Below are 26,192 nucleotides of genomic sequence, written 5' to 3' on the forward strand. Positions count from 1 at the left end.
TTATTTTAGTTGTTTATAGTTTTATCTTTGTTATCTTTTCATTTTGTGTTTGTTTGTTCTTTTTCAGGTACTCTTAATCTTTTATGAGAAGAGCTAGAAGCACAAGTGACACATCCTTATTGTTTAATCCTGAAATTGAGAAATTTTGTAAAGCCAACAAAAAGAAACCAGAAAAAGAAAAGAAGCTTTGAGAGCAGCTGAAATTGAACAAGAAATGGTTGAAGAAAGAGTTGGAATCGGTGGTAATAATGCTGAAAATAATCGAAACAATGAAAATGCAGCTCATGGTGAAGAAGTTGTAAATGCTAATGTGCCTAAGGGAAGTATGATGGATCACGCATTTCCTCATTTTGATGATTTAAGAGAGAGTATAGCAAGACCAAGAATTGATGCAAATAGTTATAAGATGGATTTTGGAGTACTACAAATGATTCAGAATTATCAATTCGGAGGTCATCCTTCAGAAAATCCTCATACTCATCTTAAGAAGTTTGTTATGATCTGTGACATGCAAAAGCAACCAGGAGTATCTGATGATGTAGCAAGGCTAAAATTGTTTCCATTCTCTTTGAAAGATAGAGCATTGGATTGGCTTGATTCTTTACCTCACAACTCAATTACAAATTGGGAGCAGCTCACTGATGCATTTCTTACCCAATACTTTCCACCTGGAAAAACTCAAGAGTTGAGGAATCAAATGATTGCTTTTAGACCAAGAGAAGATGAGACTCATTATGAGTCATGGATGAGATGGAAGGAATTGGAGAGACAATGTCCACATCATGCCATTCCTAAATGGATGATAAACCAGAATTTTTACACAAATGTCACTCCTGCTATCAGAGGAATCATTGATGCTCAAACTGGAGGGGAATTCATCATTAAGCATGAAGATGAAGCTTATGAGTTATTAGAGAAAATAGCAAAGAACAGTCATCTATGGAGTAGTCCAAGAGCGACAACTCCAACTCAAAAAAGGCAAGTTGCTGGAATGTATGAGCTTGATCCATTCAACATGATCAATGCCAAATTTGATGCACTCACTAATGTCCTTGCTAAGAAAATGGAGGATTTAAGTATGCTAGTCAGTTCATCATCATGTTCTGGAAGTTCTCAACAAGTTACTTATGCAGAAGGAACAATGAGCTGTGGAGTAGATTATCCTTCATATGCTTGGAGAAATCATCCCAATTTTTCATGGGAGAATCAGCAAAATCAAGCTTCAACTCAGAACTTTCCACCACAACAACAAGAGCATCAATACCAACAACCTAGGCAACCACCACCTAGTTTTCAGCAAAAGAATGCAAATCCTGCACCGTTACCAAGACAGCAAGAACAAAGTTCCACCACAGAGGCTTTATTACAACAAATTCTTGCTAATCAAATTAAGCGTGATAAAGAGTTGAGAGAGATGAAAGCAAGGCTGGAACAAATGCAAACACACAATAGGATGCTGGAAAATCAGATTGCACAACAAGCATGCTCATCAAGTACCAATTCTATGGGGAAACTTCCTAGTCAAACAGAAAATCCAAGGGAGCAATGTCATGCCATCACACTGAGAAGTGGTAAAATAGTGCATACTGAGAAGAGTGAAAAGTTGAGAAGAGAGAAAATGAGAAAGATGTTGAGAGAGATGAAAAACAAAAGAGTGAAAAAGGGAGTGCAAGAAAAGGTAAAGAGGAGGTTGGAGAGAAAGAAGAGAAATATATACCTCCAGAGCCTTACAAGCCACAGCTTCCCTTTCCACAGAGATTTCAAAAAGCCAAGATTGATAAGCAATTTGGGAAGTTCTTAGAGGTTTTAAAGAAGCTATATATAGATGTGCCTTTTATTGATGCTCTTTCCCAAATGCCTTCTTATGCTAAGTTTTTGAAAGAAATTCTCTCAAACAAAAGAAGACTTGAAGATTATGAGACTGTAGCCTTAACTAAGGAATGCAGTGCTATCCTCCAAAGAAAACTTCCTCCAAAGCTCAAGGATCCAGGGAGTTTTTCAATTCCATGCCACATTGGGGAATCATGTTCTATAAAAGCTTTATGTGATTTAGGGGCCTTATGCCCCTCTCCATCTATGAGAAGCTCAACATGGGAGATCTTAAGCCAACCCACATTTCTCTTCAGTTAGCTGATAGATCAATTAAGTATCCCGAAGGGATTTTAGAGAATGTGCCTCTGAAGGTTGGGAAATTCTATATACCTGTTGACTTTGTCATCTTGGACATGGAAGAGGATTCTAATATCCCAATCATTTTGGGGAGGCCTTTCCTAGCTACAGCTGGTGCTTTGATTGACGTGAAAGGTGAGAAGCTTACTCTCAGAGTTGGAGAGGATCATTTAGTCTTCAATATTGGCAATGATAAGAAGAAGCAACATGAAGATGTAGACTCTTGTTTGAGAATTGATATAGTTGATGAGTTAGTAAAAGAGCACTTTAGAAAGAGCTATCTGAAGGCTTCTCTTGAAAGTTGTCTTATCCATGAAGGGAGTATCAATGATGAAAATCCAAAAGAGGCTGCATTTGCACAACATTTAAAGGGTAATCCACCTTGTCATATGGCATCAATCTTTCAACTTGAGCAAGTGGAGAAAAGTGAGGTCAAGCAACCATCTCTCAAAGAAAAAGATACACCAAAGGTTGTCAAGAAAGAAATGGTCGGATTTTTAGACAAAGCAACAAGGATCTTCTCATGTGATGGAAAGAAAATGAAGTATAGATTCATTGAAGCACCTATTGAAAACAGAGGCAATAAATTCCAATTCCAGCCACCATGAAAAATGACAAAAGTCCAGCTAAGGACTATAAATTAGCCCTCTTGGGAGGCATCCCAAGTCCTTTTATTTTTATTTTGCTGATTTACTTTTACTTTCATTACTTTTGTTTTTATCTTGAATCTCCCCAGATTCAATTTTTGACATTTGTTGAATTTTGTCCCTTGTAGATGTATTTCAATGGAGGAAGGTTGGTGAACTGCTGGGGAGTGACCCTTAACCTGAAATTATGTTTTTTAAATCTCCTACAAATTGATTGATTTTTTCTGCATAACCAGTGCAGGGTCTGCTACCTGGTTTATGCAGAGAGGAAAAATGAAATCTGCAGCAAGGAAAGGTCTGCAGCAGATGAATTATGTCCTTGGGTTGCTACCTGGTTTATGCAGAGCAAAAAAATGACATTCTGCAGCAAAGAGGGTGTCTGCAGTAGATGGCTTACGTTCTTGGTGAGGTTGGGTGTGTAACTTTTAAGTAAATGTGCTTTTAATGTTAATATGGTGGTAAGTGAGCCATTTTTGCAGTTATGAGCTTATTTGGGTTGTGGGATTTAAGGTGGAAATGCTGCATTTTTCTTGGCATGACTTGGGGAGTTCATCATTTGTGAATAGATACAACTTTATGCAGATTTTATTGAGTTTTAATGTGCTAAATGTTGATTTGCAGAATTTGAGTTAAAATGGCATGGGTCACAAATGCCTTTTATGCAGGATCCATCTTCTACAAGCTTGTGTGATGCATTTTTGATGAACTTTGTATATATTGATGTGTTTTTGGTGAAAATTTCTCATGGTTTATGCTTCATGGAATTATATTTCTTCATTCTAGGGTATTTTTCACACTTGCAAATCATGTTCCATTGCAATCTTAATCTTGTTAAATTGTGCATAAGCAACTGCATAGCTTATGCAATCCTGCATAACCACAATTCTTGCCATTTTCATTCATATTGCAAAGTACATGAGAAGAGTGCATAGCTTATGCAACTCTGCATAGCCTAATTTTGTCAAATTTCATATTTTTCGAAACCTGCATAGACAGAGTGCATGACTTATGCACATTTGCATAACTTCAAATTCTTCATTTTCTCTCCCTGCCGAGGGGTGCATAAGCAGAGTGCATAACTTATGCACTTCCGCATGACCAAAAACTCTGATTTTCTCTCTCTGCCGAGACCTGCATAAGGAGAGTGCATGACTTATGCACTTCTGCATAACCACAAACCCAAAATTCCAAAACCTGCCAAGGAGTGCATAAGGAGAGTGCATAGCTTATGTACAACTGCATGACCACCAACCCAAAATCTCAAAACTTGCCGAGAGGTGCATAAGCAGAGTGCATAGCTTATGCACAACTGCATGACCACATTTTCCAAACACCAAAACTTACCGAGACCTGCATAAGGAGGGTGCATGACTTATGCACTTCTGCATAACCACAAACCCTGAAAATCAAAACCCACCGAAAAGTGCATAAGCAGGGTGCATAACTTATGCACTTCCGCATAACCATCAATTCTGGATTCCAAAACCCACCGAAAAGTGCATAAGCAGAGTGCATAACTTATGCACTTCCGCATAACCACACTCTCCAAAAGTTAAAACCTGCCGAGACTTGCATAAGGAGAGTGCATAACTTATGCACTTCCGCATAACCACAAATTCTGAAAACCAAAACTTGCTGAGACTTGCATAAGGAGAGTGCATAACTTATGCACTTCCGCATGACCACACTCTCAAAAAAAAAAAAAAAAAAAAAAATATGCCGAGACTTGCATAAGGAGAGTGCACGGCTTATGCACTCTTGCATGACCACAATTCCTACACTTCCATTTTTAGCCGAAACTTGCATAAGTCAGCGCATAAGCTATGCACTCTTGCATAATCAGTTTTTCACACTCTTTATCTTCCACCAAAACCTGCATAAGAGAGTGCATAAGTTATGCACACTCATTCTCCCCTTATGCAGTTTTACACATGTCTTGTTCAAATCAAAATTTGTTTTCGGCACCCATTTTCCTTTTGCACATACTGCACAGGCTGTGAATTCCTTATGCAATTATCTTGCATAGCCTGTGCAGCCCTTTATGCCACTTATGCAGATCTGCACAGGCTGTCATTCCCTCATGCAAATGTTCTGCATAGCCTGTGCAGTCCTTATTGCCACTCATGCAGAACCGCACAGCTTATGCAACTCCCTTATGCACCTATTCTGGACAGCACTTTACTCTGCATAACCTGTGCAGCTTTTCATGCATTCCCATTATCTCTTGAATTCTCATCTGCTCTATACCAGGTAACCTTTTCTTTTTGCTCTTAACATTTCACAATTCCTGGTAATTACTATTTGCTTTGAGTTTTGATAATGCATTGCTTGAGACATTGAGGACAATGTCTGATTTTGAGTTTGGGGGTGCACATTTTTATTTTTGCTTCATTTTTCACATTTTGAGTATAGGAGCATCTCATCCCATTCCATTTACATATATTGTAAATATTTTACATATACATCCACATTTACACACACATTACACATTTACATACACATTATACATCACTTAGCACATATACAAATAGACAAATAGATTTCCCCCATTTAGTTAATGCATTGTTCACTTTTAGGAATCATGCATCATGCATTAAAATCTTTTGCCAAATCCCTTGAGTATTGAAAATGTGCCTATGAGAGTGATTTGACTCACCTTTTAGTTAGGTTTGTGGATTGAAAGTTTCCTAAGAGGTGCAAGGTTTTGAAGTGTCTATCCCTTGCCTATATCTTCTTAGCCAAAAAGCCACCCAACTAGTCCTTTGGAGATTGGAATGCTTAGAGGGAGTTATTGGATATAAGGTAGTCAAATGATGTCTCACCAATCCTAGAACAAATTTTCTAAACCTTTCAAGGCGAAATACTAGCTTGTACTTGAAAAGAGAGATGATTAGGCATTCTTTGATTTAAACCTTCTTATTTTAAACCTTTGGCCCTTTTTCCTAATTAAAATTGACCCTTGCAAACCCCTTTGAGCCTTTTTATTCCTGATTTTCCTTGAAACCCTTGTTGCTACCTAGCCAATGAACCAAACACTCCAACCCTTTTCATGAGGATAATTGAATATTAGGTATACTTTATAAAAAAAAAAGAAAAGAAAAAAAAAAAAAGAAGAAAAAATATACAATAAAAGGGAGAAGAAATGCTTGTCATCTTGTAAAAGTGCTAGTATATGTGCTTTTCATTATTGTCATTCAAATTGAAAGAAATCCACCCAAAGTATTAAAAGAAATGAGTTTGGGAGTGGCAATTTTAGGGACAATCATCAAAAGAAAATGCAAAATACAAGTCAAAGTATCAAATTGTCCCTTCATCTTTATGAGTTTTATAAAATATGCTAGCACTTGACAACTCTCATTGTGTATTTCTCTCCTCTATAAATATATATATATATATATATAATAAAAAAAATAAAAGAAAAAAAAAGAGAAAAAAAAAAGAAATGTGCCTTATGTTGTCAAGATTGGAAATATTCTCATGCTTTGAATCCTTTTTACCCATTTTTCTTCTTAGCCTCATCTTGAACCCCATGGCCCCATTACATCCCTAAAAAGACCTTTGATCTCTTGATAGTATTTGCTACATTAGTGGAGATAGGAGTAGGGAATTTGCCTATGGGATTGGAAAATTATCCATTCATTCATTTAATTCCATCATTCTATATAGAGACACTTTGCCTATTGATTGTCCTAGAACTCCTTTTGAGCATGACTCTCTCTTTTGATTGGTTGGTTTGGGGATTTTGAATGATAATTGACTTGATGGCTAAGCGGTGAAAGTTTGGATAAGCATTAAATTCCTTGCATTTTGAAGGATGGGTATATGGATTGCTGGTATGACTAAAGGGCTGTTAAGTTACTTTAATAGGTGATTTTCATAGCTCTTTGGATAAGGCACCCCTAAAAAATTTGCATCACATTTTAAAGTTTGCTTGAGGACAAGCAAAAGCTTGAGTTTGGGGGTATTTGATGCATACATTTTGCATAGTCATTTAGGTCTAATTTCATAGCCATTTTATTTTATTATTAGTTATTTTTAGCTAATTTCATTAGTTATTTAGTTAGTTTTTCATAATTGTCGATTTTGGATTAATTTGTAATTTTTACTTTGTTTTGTAGGAAAAATGGTGTTTTTGAAGGACTGAAGAGAAATTTTGCCATTGAGGAGTGACTTCTACAGCCAAAGATGTCAAAAACAAGTTTTCAAGCTGAAATATGCATTGACCAAATTGTGCATAACTTGCCGCATAAGCTATGCAGATCTGCATAAGGAGAAAAATCACTGTTCCAATACCTGCCGAAATGTGCATAAAGAGACTGTATAGCTTATGCACATTCACGCCTCCCTTATGCACTCTCACGGAATTGTGCATGACCTATGCACCAAGTCATGCAGTTTCGCATAAGTGAACCAGAACCAGCCGGAAACTGCATAAGGGACTGCATAACTTATGCAGTCCACTTATGCAGTCCCATAAAGGTTTCATTAATGAGCTGGCAGAAGATTCCCTCAGATAATTCCTCCTAGAACACACCATTTTAGGGCTCCATGTCAGAAAAATGCTATAAATAGTCTCATTTCCCATTTTAGAAGGGGTGGACAAGGAGCAGAAAAGGAAAGGGAGAGGAGAGGCAGAATTTGAAGAGTCACTTTCACCTTCCACACCATTTTCAACCAAGATTTGCAGATTTCTTTCTTTCCTTATATTTTCCCTACATTTCTAGTGTTTAGTTTCTTGTTTCTTAGCTTAGATTGAAGCTTTATTTCCATTTAAACTCATAATATCTTGTAAGCATTATGGATAGTGAGTAGTTTAATTTGATTCTGGAGTAAGGGATGTAATATTTTAGTTATTTTTGTGGATTTGAACTAGGTTAGTTCCAATTTAATGAATTTATGAGGTTTAATCCATTTCTTGTGTGCTTATTCACATGCTTAATGAAGGGCCCCATTAAGTTATGTTCTTAATCCTTTGTTGAAGCACCGAAAGGAGAAAACCAAGTGATAGTTAATCAAGAAGTTGGACTTAATTAACTTAGATATAGAAATAGACTAAGGGTTAAGAGGATTTTAATAGATTGATTAAAGAACTTAATGGGTCTTGGTTAATTTTAACTCCACGAAAGTAGGATTAAGTTAATTAAGGCACTCTTTGTCTCACTCGAAAGAGTTTTCAAAGGATTTTAGAATTAATCTTCATTAAACCCATAAATTTCATGAATTGGGCTAGCTAGGGAAAATCCTAAAATGACTTAAATATGAACCCTTAACTCCAGAATCGTCTTTTATCAATTATTGCTTGGAATTTTACTTTTGAGTGTTTAGTTTAATCTCATTTTATTAATTTTCATTATTAATATTATCAATTTCTTTATTTTGCGAATTATTAAATTAGTCGTTGTTTGAATTTAGTTTTGCATTTTCATACCTTAAGCTTTAAATTCCCAAATTTCTTTTATTAATCTGATTAAAATACAATTTTAACATATTTTATTTTATATCAAAAATTCAATCATTAACACAACTCCTCGTGGGAACGATATTTTTTCTATACTATTTGAACGACCCGTGCACTTGCGGTTGGGACACATCATTGTTCATAATTAATATTCAGATGGGATATGCAATATTCAGTTCTCCATCAGTCTGCGGAAATTTAAAGGGTTTTCTGTTTTGGCTTGATTCTCTACCCATAGTTCAAGCTTCCTCATCTTAGTTCATTAAGATGATGATTTGGAGTCTGCACCAACGTATGATCGGTGAATTTATAGACTTTCTCATGCTTTCTTTGCGGTTATAGTTTTGGAAAATTTTTATTTGGATTCATCTGATTTTGATTCAAAATAAATTATATATTAAAATTCACGTGCAAAATAAATAAAATTCACGCATTTATATCTTTGTTTACACCAATTCACATGTAAGAAAAGGCTATAAAAATTTTTAAGATGTGTAAATTGAGTAAAATCAATCTCATATGAAACAATATTAAATTTATCTAAAATTGTTATCTCTTTTGTTGACTCATCATACTCTATTTCAATGAATGAATAATTTTTTTCTTAAATGTTGCCTACTTATAAGCAAAATGAGAAAAAAAAAAAAATCTAAACAATAATTTTAGCTAGTAATAAAAATGAGATTATAATTTCTATAAGAAGTTTTCTTTTTCTTCATTTTTTTCTTGCTCTTTTAGATTTTTTTTAGTTTTGAGTTTTTTTTTTTTTTTTTTTTTTATATGGTGGAAACTCTCCCTCCTTTTTTATTAATATTTTTTATTTATTTTTTTCTAATTACTCTCAAATCTGTATCCATTTATAACATATTTTAAGCTTATTTCTTCATATTTATCATTGTTGATAGATATTGGATAAATAAATCCTCAAATTTATCATTGTTGGCAAATCTTGAGTGTACTTGTGGCGTTTTCTCTCATTTAATGAAGATATTATTTATTTTTGTTGGTGAGATATTTTATTTCTAAGAGAAAAGTGCTCTACAAAAATATCTAAATTAAAAGATTATCTGATTGGACTCGTAAAAAATCGTAGAGTTAAAGAGTGGAGCGTGATATCTACCTATTAATCAATCTATATACCCTATCAATACTATCAAATTTTTCAAATTTTTTACATTATTTTTATATGAATTATTAGTTTTACTAATGTAAAAAAAAAAATAATTTGGATATTATGTTATGCAATTCCCTGAATTTTAAGAGCACTAAGTCACTTATCCTCGCTAAGGTCTTTCTTTTTTATTTTTATTTACAATTATTGTCCAAAGTAATTAATTAATTAATGAAGTCATCGTCTACTGAATAATTATATTTATAAGTCAATTGATTTATAATACCTCTTAGCTATTACTTAGATTCCATGTGACTTCATCAGTTAAATAATATATGTAACTAATATGAATAAAATAATGGGAAGAACATTGACTTAAAAAATAATTAGTTTATTTCTCTAAAATTCTTAATAAATTATTTTCAATATGGTTCTTGTGCCAACTTTATATATGTGAAGAAAAAAAAATCTATAAATTAAAATTATGTGGTTTTATAAATTAAATCAATTGTAGAATTATTATAAAAAAATTTATGTTAAATTTAAGTTGAGCTATAAATTAAATATAAATTATTTCAAATTAAAATAGTAATTTTTATTAATTTATTTATCAAATTTATTTAATTAACTTAAATAAATTAATTCCTGCTTTTCACTACAACAAATATTAGAAGTGACAGTAAAAATTTTACAACAACATTAATTTTGTTTCTTATAAAACTAATATATAACAGCAATATGAACGATTGCTTCTAATGGTATATAAAAAAGATACAACAACAATTACTTTTATTATCTATGACTACAATTTTGTAATAGCAACATACATCAATTCATATATTGTTGCCATAAATTTATGATAGCAAATTTTATACATTTGGCAATAGAAATTTTTGCTGCTAAATTTAACATTTCTTAGTGCTTTCGAAAACTTGCTATCTTTATAACTTACAAAAGAGATTAAATCATTAATCGTCAATAGAGGAGCAAATTGCACCAATGGGCTCTATTGATAGAAAATTATTATATATACTTAAAGATTTCAAATCTCTAACCAAAAGAAATCAATGATCCACGCAGTATTTTGAATTGTCAAAGAGTTCATTTAAATATTGCAGAAAATAAAAACAAATCTACCAAGGGAAGAAAATAAAACCCAGTAATGAAGAGAAAAAGACCCTTCATATTTACTTCTAATGACTACGAATTTAAGGAGAGAAACTTATATCTATTTCAAATGGATACAAAACTGAGAATTTAATAAAAAAATAAAAAATAATTAATTTAGGAGTAACTATTGATGAGAAATTCACTGATAGCTGTTAAAGAAGAGATCTAAAAGAAAAAAGAAAAAAAAAAGAGAGGAGAGGGACTCAACCCCTAATATATTTATTCATTTTTTTCAAGTTATACCTAATTTTTTATACTTAATTGTTATTTTATTCAAGACATCACATGAGCACTTTCTTGCAGATAAAATTTTTATAAAAAGAGTGATTAATTAAGTCAAAAGTCTGGTAAAGCTCTATCCAAATTAATTAATGTAAGATTTAGTATTTTTTGTTAAATCAGTATTTTTTTTTTCTTAATACATTTTTTCGGTGCTTTGAATTTTACTTTAAGAACCTAGGCACATGTATTTTTACTTGAATCTATTAAGATTTTTAATTTTTTTTATAAAAAAATATTTTATTAATTGGAAATAAAACAAAAAAATATAAATCAGCATATTATATTTTTTGTAAATAACATTATTTATTTATATAAAAAATAATATAAAGAATTTAAAAGATTATTGTTTACAAAGCATGTGATTTAGCCATTAGGAGGGGAGGGGTGTGCGCATTACTTTTTGACTCTATAATTTTTTTTACAACTCATAGAATACTTTTCTAATGCTACTTTTTATGAGATAATGTTACTTTTTATTTTTAATTTTATTATAGATCAAGGATATTATATTATAATAATTAATTATCAACTTGTTTTAATTATTTGTTTCCTTCTTATTCTAAAGGACTCTGCACCAATAAATTCTTTGTGTTAATGATATAGAATTATTAGTATTAATATTTTAATTAGGAACGTTAATATCAATATTTCCCAAAGTCGTCTTGCTCTTTTTCTTTTTTCTTCTTAACTATCATTCACATGACGCGATGTATATTTCATGTGATCCATCGTTCAGAGTGGATCTTGGGTTTATCCATCGTTCTTGGAACCTTCATAGAGTTGGATCCTCCGTGAAGCTGACGTCGTTGGCCGCCAGTTATCAAACTATCTCAAGGAGGAAACGCTCAAGGTGGCAATGGGCAAGGTGGGAATGCTCAAGGAGGAAATGCACAAGGGCTTTATAGCCCATATGGTAATATCCAGGGAGGCAATATCCAAAGAGATAATGCACAAGATAGAAATACTCAGGGAGGAAATGCCCAAGAATTTTGTGGCCCATATGGTAATACACAAGGAGGCAATGTTCAATGTGGTATTGCTCAAGGTTGTGATGCCCAGATTGGAAATAACCCAAATATTGCAATTTGCACATGTGCACATCAGCCTGGATGTCCTTGGAGGCAAATATATATCAGTAAGCCCAAAACATCTGAAGCAAACTCTACTGTTTACCATATTACTATTATGTAATATTGGTTTAATTTTGAGATAAAATAACTCATGTTGCTTTAAACTTATTTTTATGCCTCTTGAGATCAAATGTGGAATAAGAGCTTTTGATGCTCCTGATGTACTTTTTTATGAATAAGAGCTTTAGTGCTCTTTATGTACCTTTCAATATAAGTAATCTCCAATATGTGCAATACTTTCTTTTCTTTTTTTCCCTTTATTTGGAATTTATCTTTAATATCTTTTAATGTATCAAATATAAACCAATGGGAATTGCAGTATTTACAATGGTTTTGGTGGTTCTAATGAGTTCACATAATTGCACTTGAGGCTTGATTCTTTCAGTACAATTATTTATGCTCTTAAAATTTATCACGACCCTCACATTGTTATTATATAAAAAATCATGTAAAAGTAGAAGTTTACTAAATTACAAAGAATTCAAATAGTTTTGTGTTATTCGTTTTGAATTCCATATTTTAGATTTATTTGATAATTTAAAAAAAAAAAAAACAAAATCTATCCAACATGCTGGTTATAACAACTAGCAAATTAATTAATGTAAGATTTAGTATTTTTTGTTAAATCAGTATTTTTTTTCTTAATACATTTTTTCAGTGCTTTGAATTTTACTTTAAAAACTTAGGCACATGTATTTTTATTTGAATCCATTAAGATTTTGAATTTTTTTATAAAAAAATATTTTATTAATTGAAAATAAAATAAAAAAAATATAAATCAACATATTATATTTTTTTGAGAAATTTTAGAAAAAAATTATTTTTCATATTCTAAAAAGAGTGCTTTTTTTTTTAACATAAATTAAAGTTCAAGATTTTAATATATCTAAATAAGAAAGAAAAGAATTTAATGGGATTTCTAAATATGTAACAGAAATATTAATTTTAAAACAGTAAAATAGAATTTTGGGAGCATGAGAGGACGTACTTGAGTAGTTGGAGTTTCTCTATCCCTTATTCGGTTTTTCAATAAATTTAAATGAGTTACTTTATAAATTAAATTAATTGTAGACTTATTATAAAAAATGTAAATTAAATTTAAGTTGAGCGATAAATTAAATATAAATTATTTCAAATTAAAATAGTACTTTTTATTAATTAATTTATCAAATTGATTTAATTAACTCAAATAAATTAATTCCTACTTTTCACTATAACAAATATTAGAATTAACAGCAAAAATTTTATAGTAACATTAATTTTGTTTCTTATAAAGCTAACATATAATAGTAATAAGAACAATTGCTGCTAATAGTATATAAAAAAGATATAATAATAATAATTACTTTTATTATCTAAACAATTGCTGCTAATGTTATACAAAAAAGATATAACAAGAATTACTTATATTATCTTCGACTACAATTTTGTAATAGCAACATGCATCAATTCATATATTGCTGTCATAAATTTATGATAGCAAATTTTATACATTTGTTAATCGAAATTTTTGCTGTTAAATTTAACATTTTTGAGTGCTTTTAGAAAGTTTCTATCTTTATAGCTTACAAAAGAGATAACAACATTAATCGTCAATAGAGGAACAAACTGCACTAATGGGCTCTATTGATATAAAACCAATACATGTACTTAAAGATTTCAAGTCTCCAACTAAAAGAAATTAATGATCTATGCTATATTTTGAATTGCCAAAGAGTTCATTTAAATATTACAAAAAATAAAAACAAATCTACCAAGGAAAGAAAATAAAACCCAATAATGAAGAGAACAAGATCCTTATATTAGGGAGAGAATCTTAGATTTACTTCTAATAGCTGCAAAACTAAGGAGAGAAACTTATATCTTTTTTCAAATGAATACAAAATTGAGAGTTTAATAAAAAAGTAAAAAAAATAAAAAATAATTAATTTAGGAGTAATATTGATGAGAAATTCACTAATAACTGTTAAGAATAGATCTAAATAAGAAAAGAAAAAAAAAAAAGAGGAGAGAGACTTAACACCTAATATATTTATACATTTTGTTCAAGTTATACCTACTTTTTTGTACTTTATTATTTTATTCAAGACATCACATGAGCACTATCTTGTAAACAAATTTTTATTAAAAGAGTGATTAATTAAGTCAAAAGTCTGGTAAAGAAAGCTTTATCCTTTAGATTCAAGAAATGTCTATAATTGTCCTCTATTTTAGGTATCGATAACATGGAAATTTTATTTTTTTAATCGATTTAGATTAATAATCAGTATTCATATCTTAACATCAAATGATTGTTTAACTTTAATTTTAGAATAATTTTTTTTATTTTATTAGATATATTAAACACAATTTCTTTCACTTTTATCAACATAAAAATACTCTAAATATTTACAGTGAATGAACTCAATTTACAGAGTAAGCAGTGAATAACTACTGTGCTCAAATTTGGATTTACTAGATGACTGAAATATCTTTAATTACTGGACCGAATTAGGTTAGACATAATTTACTATTTAATTATGATAAAATTTACATCAATTATAATCATAATAATAATCGAAACAAAATTATTTTACACATAATCTTTTATAATTAATATGTTAGTGAATTGATAGTTTAATTTTTTTTAATAATTTAAATAAAATAATTTTTAATCTCTAAAAAGTAAAAAAAAGTTGTTTCATTTAAGAATTAATGGATTAAGAAGTTAATTTAATAGGAAATAAAATAAAATGAAGGATAATATGATTTTTCTTTTGAAAATTCATTAAGTATCAAATATGTAATTTTACTTTAAAATTAGAATGAAAAATTAAATACAACTTTTACTTAATGTGAAAAGAGCTTTTTATAATCAAGACTCATACTTATTTTATAATGACAAATACAAATACAATTCCATTTGGGATGAATGTGGGAGTAATTACAATTTTTCTATTTAATTTGGATATTATATAATACAATTAATTCCATATTTATATAATTTTTGTTGCACTAAAAAAAACCATATTAGTAATCGACTGAATCGATTGTTAATATATTGAAATCGATTGTTATTTGTAATTGATTTTCTGTTACTAATTTTAAAAAATTATAAAAAATAAATTTCAAATAACAAATAAAAAATTCACATAAATAAATTGTACTAAAAGTTACTAAAATAATAAATTATTAATAAAACATTAGTACTCTTAAAAATTGTCATATTTATATAATTATTAAAAAATTAATTATTAACAAAAATTACTATAAAAAATAAATTACTAATGAGAAATACATTTGTACAAAAATTTCTATTTTATGAAAAAAACTAAAATAAATAAAAATAACGAAAAAAAAATAAAAATAACGAAAAAAATATGAGAAAGAAAAAGATGATTAAAAATATAAATAAGAAACAAAATTTGAATAATGGAAAACAAAATAGATGAGAAAAAGATGCGGAAAAAAAAAAGAGAAAAGAGAAGAAAGAGAGAAATAGAAAATGAAAGACCGGTGATGAAAGAAAATGAAAGACCGGTGATGAAAGAAAATGAGTAGTGGTTTACATAAATAAATTAGTAACCAATTTTAGTAACTGGTTCTTGCTAATTTTTTAAAAATCAATGGAAATTTTCCTTCGTCAATTAGCAATCAAGTTGCAAAAATCAGTTGCTAGTTGCTATAGCAACTGATTTATAATCGATTGTAAATTTAAAAAAAAAAAAGAAGAAAAAATTATGGTATTTTTCCTTTGTGAATTTAAGCAACTGATCACAATTAATTGTAAAAATCAGTTGCTAAATTATAAAGCCAATTTAAAAAGACTCTATAATTTAGTAACTGATTCATAATTTTTAAGTAAATTGGTTACTAATCATATATTAAAGTTTTTATAATGTTTGCAACCAGTTATATTTGGGTTACTAATAGTAATTGATTTGTGAATTGATTATTAAATTTTTACTCAATATTATTTTATTAAAAAATCAAAATCATGAATTAATTATAAAATTATTTATTATTAGTAATTGATTTTAGTCCACTAAAAAAATTAGTTGTAAATTTGATTTTTTTCAGAAAAAAAAATTAAGAACATTAATTAGGTCCCTCATTTCTTAGCTAAAGTCTTTCTTTTTTATTTTTTATTCTTTTCAATTATTGTCTAAACTAATTAATGAAGTATTCATCTACTTTTAATATCATAACTCTTAGCTATTATTCACATTCCATGCGGATTCATAAATAAAAATAATATCTGTTACTAGCTAGTATGTAAAAAATAATGGGAAGAATATTGACTTAAAAAATAAATTATTCAAAATTCTAGATAAATTATTCCAATGGCTGTTGTACCAACTTTTTTCCTTAAAAAAAATTAAAACAAATAGGCTATTTGATGTACTTTACTCTTAAGTCAACGGAGATTAAACATGCCATTTTTAACTTAATTTCAAGCTCCATTTAAATTTATATTTAATTAGTCCAGTATATGAATTATTTATTATTTTAATTTAATAATATAATTTAATTTTTTTTCTTATATTCATATTTTTAAAATTATACTATAAAATTTTATTAAGAATAATATTTTTTATGTTGAATCCAATTTAAATTTATATTAATATTTCTATGTCGAAAAAAATAAATTAAATTTTTATTTTTAATAATTATCAATTATATTTTATAAATATTTTTAATAGAAATTGTAATAATATAATATTTTATGTTTTTAATAACAAGTAATTTTATTTTGTATTTAATAATATATATATCATTTAATTTAAATTTAAAAATAAGTTTATTAGTATATTATTTTTATTATTTTAAATTATATTAATTTTAGTCATCTTACGTTATTTGGTAATTTTTTAAGATACCGAGTGGCTTACTTTTGTAAGTTATTTTTTAAAATTCAAAATATAAATAAATAAATAAATAAATAAATAAATATATATATATATATATATATATCCGATAACTCAATTAATCGCTTGACATTGAATGTTAATATGTTTGTAATTTGAAAATAATATCATAATATATTTGTTTGATACAACTACTTTTAATTGGAATTTGAATTTGAGAATTTACATTTTTGGAGATGATTCAAATACTATTAAATTGCGGTTATGTTTGGTAGAGCATAATGTAATGCAATCCAAATTGTAATGTAATTGTCATTATATTTCTTTATTTGATTGCAAAATAAAAATATAAGTAATATAATGTAATAATAATTTTTATTTTAATATTTAATTTATTTATAATATTAATAATAAGTGATAATGGTTACAATAATTGGTAGTAATAGTGGCTAAATGGTAATGGCAACAGTGATAGTTAGATAGTGTTGATGGTGGTACGGTGAGATAGTAGTGGTGATAGTGATCAGGTGGTGGTAGAGGTGACAATATATAGTTAAGTAGTGATAACAGTGGTCAAGTGATTGTGATAGCGATGGTTTTAACAAGATGGTGATGGCAATTATGGTGGTGGTGGTGGTAGTGGTGGTTGTGGTGGTGATTGTAGTGGTGACAGAGTAAGAATAATGGTGATAGTAACAGTGGTGGCCGAGTAGTGGTACTGACGATTACGATTGTATTGATAATAAAAAAAAAAAAATAAAACAAGTATGATTACCTCCATTTTTGTATATAATAATTATTACGTTACTTCAAGTATAATTAATTACGTTTGATGTCCCAAAATATGTCCAAGAGGGGGGTGAATTGGACTTTAAAAACAATTTTCGGTTCTTGCTCAAAACCTTTGAAAATTGCAGCTAAGTTCAACTTAATTAACTAATGCTAAATATGAACAATATAACTCAATTAACAAGTTGATTCAAGGTTAACTTATATGCAATCAGTATACTGATATAACAGACTATATAAGCATTCAGTAAATATATCGATGGCGAATACGTTTTTATCACAAAGAACTAGAGCGTTATACCGGATATCCTATCCGACTGACAATGAGATAACCAGCGGAATATATCGGATATCGTGATTTTGCAGTAAACTATTTTTCTCAGATAGCAGCAAGATCAACAGCATATGATATCAATTTTCATATCAGCAAAAGCATATCATTCATAAAGCTAAATTTCAAAAATGTAAAGAGCAAGGGTTGAGAAAATGAACACTAGAATTTTTATAGTGGTTCGGCTTTAACTAGCCTACATCCACTCTCTCAAAGATCCCACTTTGAGTCTTCACTCCACTATTCTTCTCTTTTCAAGGCAAGAGACAAAGCCCTTTACAAATCTTCTCAACAAAGCTTTTACAAGTAGCTTCACACTTCTACCAAGTGTTATCCCAAACACTTATCACAACCAAGCTTTAATAGGTGCTTGAATAACCTCTCACAAATGATAATAATGTGTTTAAAACTCACTCTCACTCAATTACAACAGAATCTATAAAGAAGAGTTGAGTAAATAAGCCAATGATGAGCAATAAATCACTTTGAGCACTTTGAATGAAAGCTTTAAAGATTTTGAACAGTAGAGGGACTTTCATTAAGTGCAAAATGGCCAAAGGAAGGTGTATTTATAGCTTTGGAACGTTTTTTACCGTTGCAGAACTCATTTGAACGTTACAGATACGAATTTCAAGAAAATAGCCGTTATTTTGTCGTTTTCTGCGATGTTGTGCAGAGTTGAAACAGTTAGCGTACTTGAGAAAATAGCAAACCAGTTAGCATACCAAAATAAGTAGCAAACCAGTTAGCATACCAGGAAAACTTTTTCTGCATAACTTTCAAAACTATAAAACTTTATACCAAATCATAGTTAAACATTTTTTAGGCCAATAATAATGATGTTTCAAAGAAAAAATCATTTGAGGGATTGAAAATAAGGATCATTGACTTTTACTCCTCAATTCTTTTCACAAGTAATCCTAAGAAATAAAACTAACTCTAATACTATATGTACCTTCAATTCTGATGTTCAATGCAGCCTTGGAAGGTAACCTTTTCTTCTTTTATCTCTTTTGCTTCGTCTTGTGTTATCCTTAGAATGTCATCCTTTCTTCATAAGCACGAATCCATCATGAAATCCTTTTGTCCTTTTTCTTTGAGATACACAACACTTAAAACAATGTTAGTTTGATTCTAGTTGAGTTTTGGTATCATCAAAATCTATGCTCCTTTGAGCTTGTGGGGTCAACAATCTCCCCCTTTTTGATGATGACAAAACTCAATTGAATCACCATGTAAATGTAAGTAAGTGTGAGTATGTGTATGAATGTGTATGTAAGAATAACTCCCCCTATGTATGTGCTTATATCAACAATTAATCACAAATAACTCCCCCTTAATACTTTCAATAAAATATTCATAAGCATTTTCTTAAGGAGTCAAGTGTGACTAAAGATATTAACTAAATATGCACAATATACACACTAATCACAAACTGTATATCATTCACAAGTGATATCAACAATATGCACACCATAAAGTTATATCAACAATATACTATTCACAAACTATATCAACCACAAGTAATATCAACAAGATTACTCATTAATTACTTGTCTCCCCCTTTTTGTCAGCATCAAAAGAATATGGGAGAAATCATGCATGTGTGAATAAGTCAAAATTCAGTTTAGGTGCAGTGAATAAACAGTGAAAATAGTAACTGATATAACAAACAAATTTAAAGTTTAGAAAAACCAAAAGTAGCAAACTAAGTAGCAAACTAACAGACAGACTGTTAGACAAAATTCAATCAAAGTTCAGTTTATCCTTTCAGCCTGGAACTTCTCCTGATTGGTTTTGGAGCACCCATTTTCAGCTTTTTGGGCTTGACAGGTTTGTCACTCAAAGTTTGAAGAATTGCAGCAGCCAATTCAGTTCCGGGTGTCAAAGGAACAATAGGCCCAGCTGCTAACTCAGTAGTACCAGACTCAGCTGCAGACTTTTTGCCAGTTTTAGTCTTTTTGCCAGAGGGTTTACCAGTTTCCTCTTTCTGTTTGCGTCTTTGTTCTTGTTGAGCTGTTTTGCCCTTTCCTTTTGCAGGAGCAGCAGGAGCAGGTGTCTCGAGTTACGCTTCAGACTCTGAGTCACTCATATCTTTCCCACTACCTTCTTTGCTGCCTCCATTACCATTTTCATCAGAATCATCATCATCTTTTTCTGCTTCAGCTTTTTCCTCTTCTTCCTTTTCTTCCTCTTTCTCTTCTTCTTCTTCAGTTTCTTTCTCTTCCTCTTCTTCTGTTTCTTCTTCCTCTTCCTCTTCTGTTTCTTCTTCTTCCTCTGTTTCTTTCTCTTTCTCCTTTTCTTTCACTTTCTCGGCTAGAGGAACAGAACCAGTAGCAACCTTACTGGTTTCTCCAGCCTCAGTGGTTGAAATACCCAAATGGACTTTGATTTTAAACAACTCTTCAACAATCTTGTACATCAACATCAAAGATCCATCAACTTTAGAGTCTAGAGCATTCATAAGAATAGTTTGAAAACTTCTAAATTTTTGTAGCTCTCCAAGTTCCATTTCAACAAATTCTCTCAAATTGTTTACTTCCTCCAGAATACCTTCAACATTGAAAGTACCACTTGCACTATCTTTGGAGCTAGCACCTTGCTCAAATCTAAGCTTTCTACCATCATCATCTTTTTGCAAGCTAGTGATTGGGATCATATTGGTCCTAAGTTTCTCAGTTTCCAAAGGTATCCCAAAGTCTCTAAATAGACCATTTAGAAGATGAGCATAGGGTAGCTTATAGGGTGGCTTCCATTTCATGATTTGTTTCAACATAAAATAGGCAAGATTAAACTCAATTTGGTTCACTATATGCCAAATTATGCAGAGGTCAAGGGTACTCAAATAGTTGGGACTGCCGGTTCTAGGATTCAACACATAAATGATAAAACTATGAAGAATTTTAATGTGTTGATGAGCATGGGTAATGCTAGTCTTATCCTTCACTTCTCCTTTAAACACTTCACCCTCAAAATCCCGTTTGTTAAATCCACCAACAGCAAAAACATCTTTGTGGGAGCAGATTTTGTTCCCACTGTTTGGAATTCCTAGGGCTTTAGCTAATCTAGCTACTGTCACTTCATAAATTGTCCCTTTCATTTTTACCTTAAAAGACTCATCTTTGTCAGAATCATCAACCCTCAAATTTTTATAGAATTCTTGCACTAAGTCCACATACACTCCTTCAGTATCAGAACACAGTTTATCCCATTTTTGATACTCAAACAAAGATTGCAAAGGAACGGAAATTTCAACAAAAGCAGGCCAGTGAATGTACCTTGGCTCATGAATAGCCCTCTCCATATGCACAACTGGAGCTTTTGAAATCTTTTTCTTTTTGGTTCCCTTTTCTTGGACTGGCTCGCTTGTTCTTTTCTTGGTTGTTTCTTTTGGTTTACCAATTACCAGAGGAGCATCCTTTTGTGGAGGTGGTGACGCAGGGATACTTGCGTCAGTTGAGTTTGATGATGAGTATGTGGTGATTTTGGCTTTCCCTTTTCCTTTGTCTCGTGCCATAACCAATCTTAGAAACAAATTAGGCCGAAATGACAGAGAGAACTGAGATTATAAATTTAGTGATGTGAGCAGCCAATATATATATATATATTTATATATATAATCAATTTAAGCATATCAACATCCATTTTTCACAACAGAGCGCAAAGAAAAAATTAGAACAGACAGCAAAAATATTCGAGTTCTTACGAATCCATGGCAGTCGATTTATTATTATATACCACATTTCACGAAGTGTTAATGCCCAAAAAAAAATTAACAACAGAGCGCTAAAACAGAACAAACAGGCGAGAGCAAATCAAGCAGAATAAAAAAAATATCAGCATATTGCGAAAGCAGATAAAACAGGCATGGATAGAATGTAAAGCATGATTCCATTAAAGTTTTAGTTTTTATACCTGGAATATACTGAAACAGAGAGTGCGAATCGACAAAGAAAAATAACCAACAGCAAATGATTTCTTTCGGCAGATTAGAGAAATAACGGAAACGAAAAATTTTGGGAATTTTCTATCTGCAAACAATCGATTTAATCGATTCACTAACAATAGGTTTCGGAAGTATTTAAAAATGATGAAGGAAAACGATTGCTTGAAGGGGTGCGACCGAAATGGTTTTGTGAGTGGAAAGAGAAAGGCAGCCGTTCGGGTTCTGGGAAACGAGGCGACGGAAAGAAGAGTTTTGAATTTTAAAACTTGAAAAGACACAACTGTAGGTTTTGCAGGGAATAGGTAGCGTGTAGCAGAGGAGAGACGGCGAGAAGACTGATGGTTCAGAAGAAAAAATTAAATCCCGCGCAAATCAAAGTGTTAAAAAGTCCATTTTGCCCTTAAATACATAATGATGCAATACTTTAAGTAGAGGGGTATTTAAGTCATATGGGCTTTAAACATGCAGAATAGGCGCTTAAAAAAAAATTTTAGAGTTTTAGAGCAATCAGACCTGACTTCCAGTTTGCCAACGAAAAAGTAGGAGCAGTGGTAAAGCATTTAGCAAACAAGAAAATTAGCAAACGGATTAGTATGCCACTGAGAGCAAATTCTGCAGATTACTGTTCATATCTGATATAACCCAGAATTTTTCAAATTGCACCAAAAATATCAGAATGCATTTTCAACACTGCAAATCAACATATATCACTTCATTTTCATATGGAAACATGAGAATACATCAAAACTTAATCAAAAGCATCAATCATACCAAGTTCTCTTCTTATTTTGCAAAAAATTTCCTCACTAAGTGGCTTTGTGAAAATGTCAGCAAGCTGTTTTTCAGAAGGGACAAATTCGATTTGAATATCACCATTTTGAACATGATCCCTAATAAAATGATGTCTAATTTCAATATGCTTGCTTCTAGAGTGTTGAACAGGATTTTTTGATAGGTTTATAGCACTAGTATTGTCACATCTTATGGGAATGTGATCAAATTTAATTTCAAAGTCTTCAAGCTGTTGTTTCATCCACAAAATCATGCAACACAACTTCCAGTGCAATATATTCAAACGCAATAGAAAGTGCAAATGTAAGTTTGCTTTTTACTGTGCCATGAAACTAATGCATGACCTAGAAATTGACAAGTTCCAGAAGTGCTTTTTCTGTCTAATCTACTACCAGCAAAATCTGAATCACTATAACCAATAAGATCAAATGATTCACATTTTGGATACCACAAGCCAATATTGTGAGTGCCAATGAGGTATTTAAAAATTCTCTTAACTGCTACAAGATGAGATTCTTTTGGACATGACTGAAATCTTGCACATAAACATACACTAAAATGAATATCTGGTCTAGATGCTGTTAAGTAGAGTAAAGAACCAATCATACCTCTATAAAATTTGTTATCTACCTCTTTACCTTTTTCATCTTTCTCCAATTTAATTGTTGAGCTCATGGGAGTTCCAACACTTTTCATATCCTCCATTTTGAACTTCTTTAGCATATCCTTTATGTACTTGGACTGATTTATAAAAATTCCATCTTTCATTTGCTTAATTTGCAATCCAAGGAAGAAGGTAAGTTCACCCATCATACTCATTTCAAATTCACTTTTCATCATGTTGGAAAATTTCTTACAAAGAGAATGGTTAGTAGCACCAAAAATAATATCATCTACATAAATTTGTACAATAAGCATGTCTTTTCCAATTTTCTTAATGAAAAGAGTAGTATCCACTTTTCCTCTTTTAAAATCATTTTGAAGCAAGAATTTACTAAGTCTCTCATACCATGCTCTAGGAGCTTGCTTTAAACCATAGAGAGCTTTAGTAAGCTTGTAAACATGATTTGGAAAGTGAGGGTCTTCAAAACCAGGAGGTTGAGCTACATAAACTTCTTCATCAATATATCCATTTAAAAATGCACTTTTAACATCCATTTGATAAAGCATGAAATTCTTAAAACAAGCAAATGCACACAACATTCTAATAGCTTCAATTCTAGCAACCGGAGCAAAGGTTTCATCAAAATCAATACCTTCCTCTTGGTTGTATCCTTGACCTACTAGTCTAGCTTTATTTCTAACTACATGTCCTTTTTCATCCATCTTATTTCTAAATACCCATTTAGTTCCAATAACAGTGTGCTTTTTAGGTTTAGGAACAAGTGTCCAAACTTTGTTTCTTTCAAATTGATTTAATTCCTCTTGCATGGCAAAAAGCCAATTTTCATCATTTTGAGCATCATCATATGTTTTGGGTTCAAATTGAGAAACAAAAGCAACATTACCAAAATATCTTCTAAGTTGAGCTCTTGTCATCATTCTTTGTGATGGACTATCAAGAATGTCATCTTTGGAATGATTTCTATGGTACCTCCATTCTTGTGGAATATCTTGATGTTGAGGTTCCTCAATTTGTAGTTCTTCCACATTTGGTTGGGAGTCTTCTTGAATTTCAATATTTGTGGAGCAAGGGAGTTCTTCTTCTTTATCATTTTGATCATCCTCCACTGGTTCTTTTGATTCAAGCTCATCATTATTCGAATTCTTTGAATTTAGAATCTGCTCAAATTCATCATCACAAGAATCTTTCCTTTGCAAGGAAGTGTTAGCATCATCAAAAAGTATATGCATTGATTCTTCCATGGTCAATGTTTTTCTATTGAAGATCCTATATGCTTTTCTATTTGTTGAATACCCTAGAAATATTCCTTCACAAGATTTAGCATCAAATTTCTTGAGATTGCTGTCTTTGTTATTCAAAATGTAACATTTGCAACCAAAGACATGAAAATATGCAATATTGGGTTTTCTTCCTTTCCAAAGTTCATAAGGAGTTTTCTTTAAAATAGCTCTAATGGAAACTCTGTTTAAAATGTAGCATCTTTGTATTTCTGACACGCTTGAAATATTTTGGTAAACTGTTTTCATTCAGCATTGTTCTTGCCATTTCTTGCAAAGATCTATTTTTCCTTTCAACAACTCCATTTTGTTGTGGAGTTCTAGGAGCTGAAAATGTATGATAAATACCATTTTGAGAGCAGAAATTTTCAAACAAATTATTCTCAAATTCTTTTCCATGATCACTCCTCAAAGATGTAATGCAATATCCTTTTTCATTTTGAGTTCTTTTGCAAAAAGCTTCAAATATATCAAATGTTTCATCTTTATGAGCAAGAAAGAAAGTCCATGTGAATCTTGAAAAATCATCAACAATTACAAATGCATATGCCTTGCCTCCTAGACTTCTAGGTGTGATTGGACCAAAAAGATCAAGATGCAACAATTCCAATGGTCTAGACGTAGTTACAACATTTTTTGATTTAAAAGATGATTTTGTATGTTTACCAAGTGCACAAGCTTTGCATTGAAATTCTTTTTCAAATCTTAACTTTGGAAGTCCTCTAACAAGGTTCTTTCTAGAAAGTTTAGCAAGTGTACTCATGCTAGCATGTCCTAATTTTCTATGCCATAACCATGCACTATCATCTGAAGTCATAAAACATGTTTCACAATTTTCTTCAAGACTTGTTAAATCAAGTAAGTAAATATTATCTATTCTAGCACCAGCAAACATAACATTATTTCCATGAATTTCACAATGTGAAGAAGTAAAAATGACTTTAAAACCATTGTCACACAATTGACTAACACTTAGAAGATTATACTTTAATCCTTGAACTAATGCAACATTCTCAATGCAAGGATTTTTACCAATAGTTCCACATCCAACAATTTTAGCTTTACTTTTATCACCAAATTTCACATAACCTTCTTCTTTCAAGGTAAGAGAGGAAAACTTGCCTTTATTTCCTGTCATGTGCCTAGAGCAGCCACTATCAATGTACCAATGTTCTGTTTCCAGCATACTCCTTAGGCAGACCTGAAATCAGTTAACTGTTCTTAGGTACCCAAGCAACTTTGGGTCCTTGAATGTTAGTAACATTAGGTAGGGTTCCTTTAGGCACCCATACTTTCTTTGCCTTAAAGGTTCCTTTCCTAATAGGGCAAGCATTAATCATATGACCATTGTGATTGCAATAAAAGCATGTAATACTCGGTTGAGAAAAGGATGTAGCTTTAACAAAAAATTGTTTGTATTTTCCATACTTCATAAATCCATCATATCCAATTCCAGATTTTTCATTTGTAAATCTTTGATTCCCAAGAAGTATATCAAGTGTTTCTTTTCCTTTTGTAAATTTAGATAAATCTCTTGTCAAAGATTCAACTTTTTCTTCAAGAATTCTGTTTTTCTCAAGAAGTTGTTCACATACTTCTTTTGATCTTTGAAGCTCAT

The 26,192-nt window shown here is 30.8% G+C and overlaps 1 protein-coding gene and 1 non-coding gene across 2 annotated transcripts; both read right to left on the reverse strand.

The window, feature by feature from the left end:
- Nucleotides 1–681: 681 nt before the first annotated feature.
- On the reverse strand, nt 682–789 carry LOC131182689 (small nucleolar RNA R71). The gene has a single exon (XR_009150950.1). It is a non-coding gene; the product is annotated as a small nucleolar RNA R71 (small nucleolar RNA).
- Nucleotides 790–23,015: 22,226 nt separating this feature from the next.
- LOC131182458 (uncharacterized) lies at nt 23,016–24,540 on the reverse strand. Its single transcript, XM_058152010.1, has 2 exons — nt 24,181–24,540; nt 23,016–23,443 (listed from the first exon to the last, which is right to left on the reverse strand). The coding sequence occupies exons 1-2, from the start codon at nt 24,536–24,538 to the stop codon at nt 23,331–23,333; spliced, it is 471 nt and encodes a 156-aa protein (XP_058007993.1). The 5' UTR covers nt 24,539–24,540; the 3' UTR covers nt 23,016–23,330.
- Between the last annotated feature and the right edge of the window lie 1,652 nt (nt 24,541–26,192).

This window comes from Hevea brasiliensis, chromosome 8 (assembly GCF_030052815.1).
Source record: "Hevea brasiliensis isolate MT/VB/25A 57/8 chromosome 8, ASM3005281v1, whole genome shotgun sequence".
Taxonomy (NCBI): Eukaryota; Viridiplantae; Streptophyta; class Magnoliopsida; order Malpighiales; family Euphorbiaceae; genus Hevea; species Hevea brasiliensis.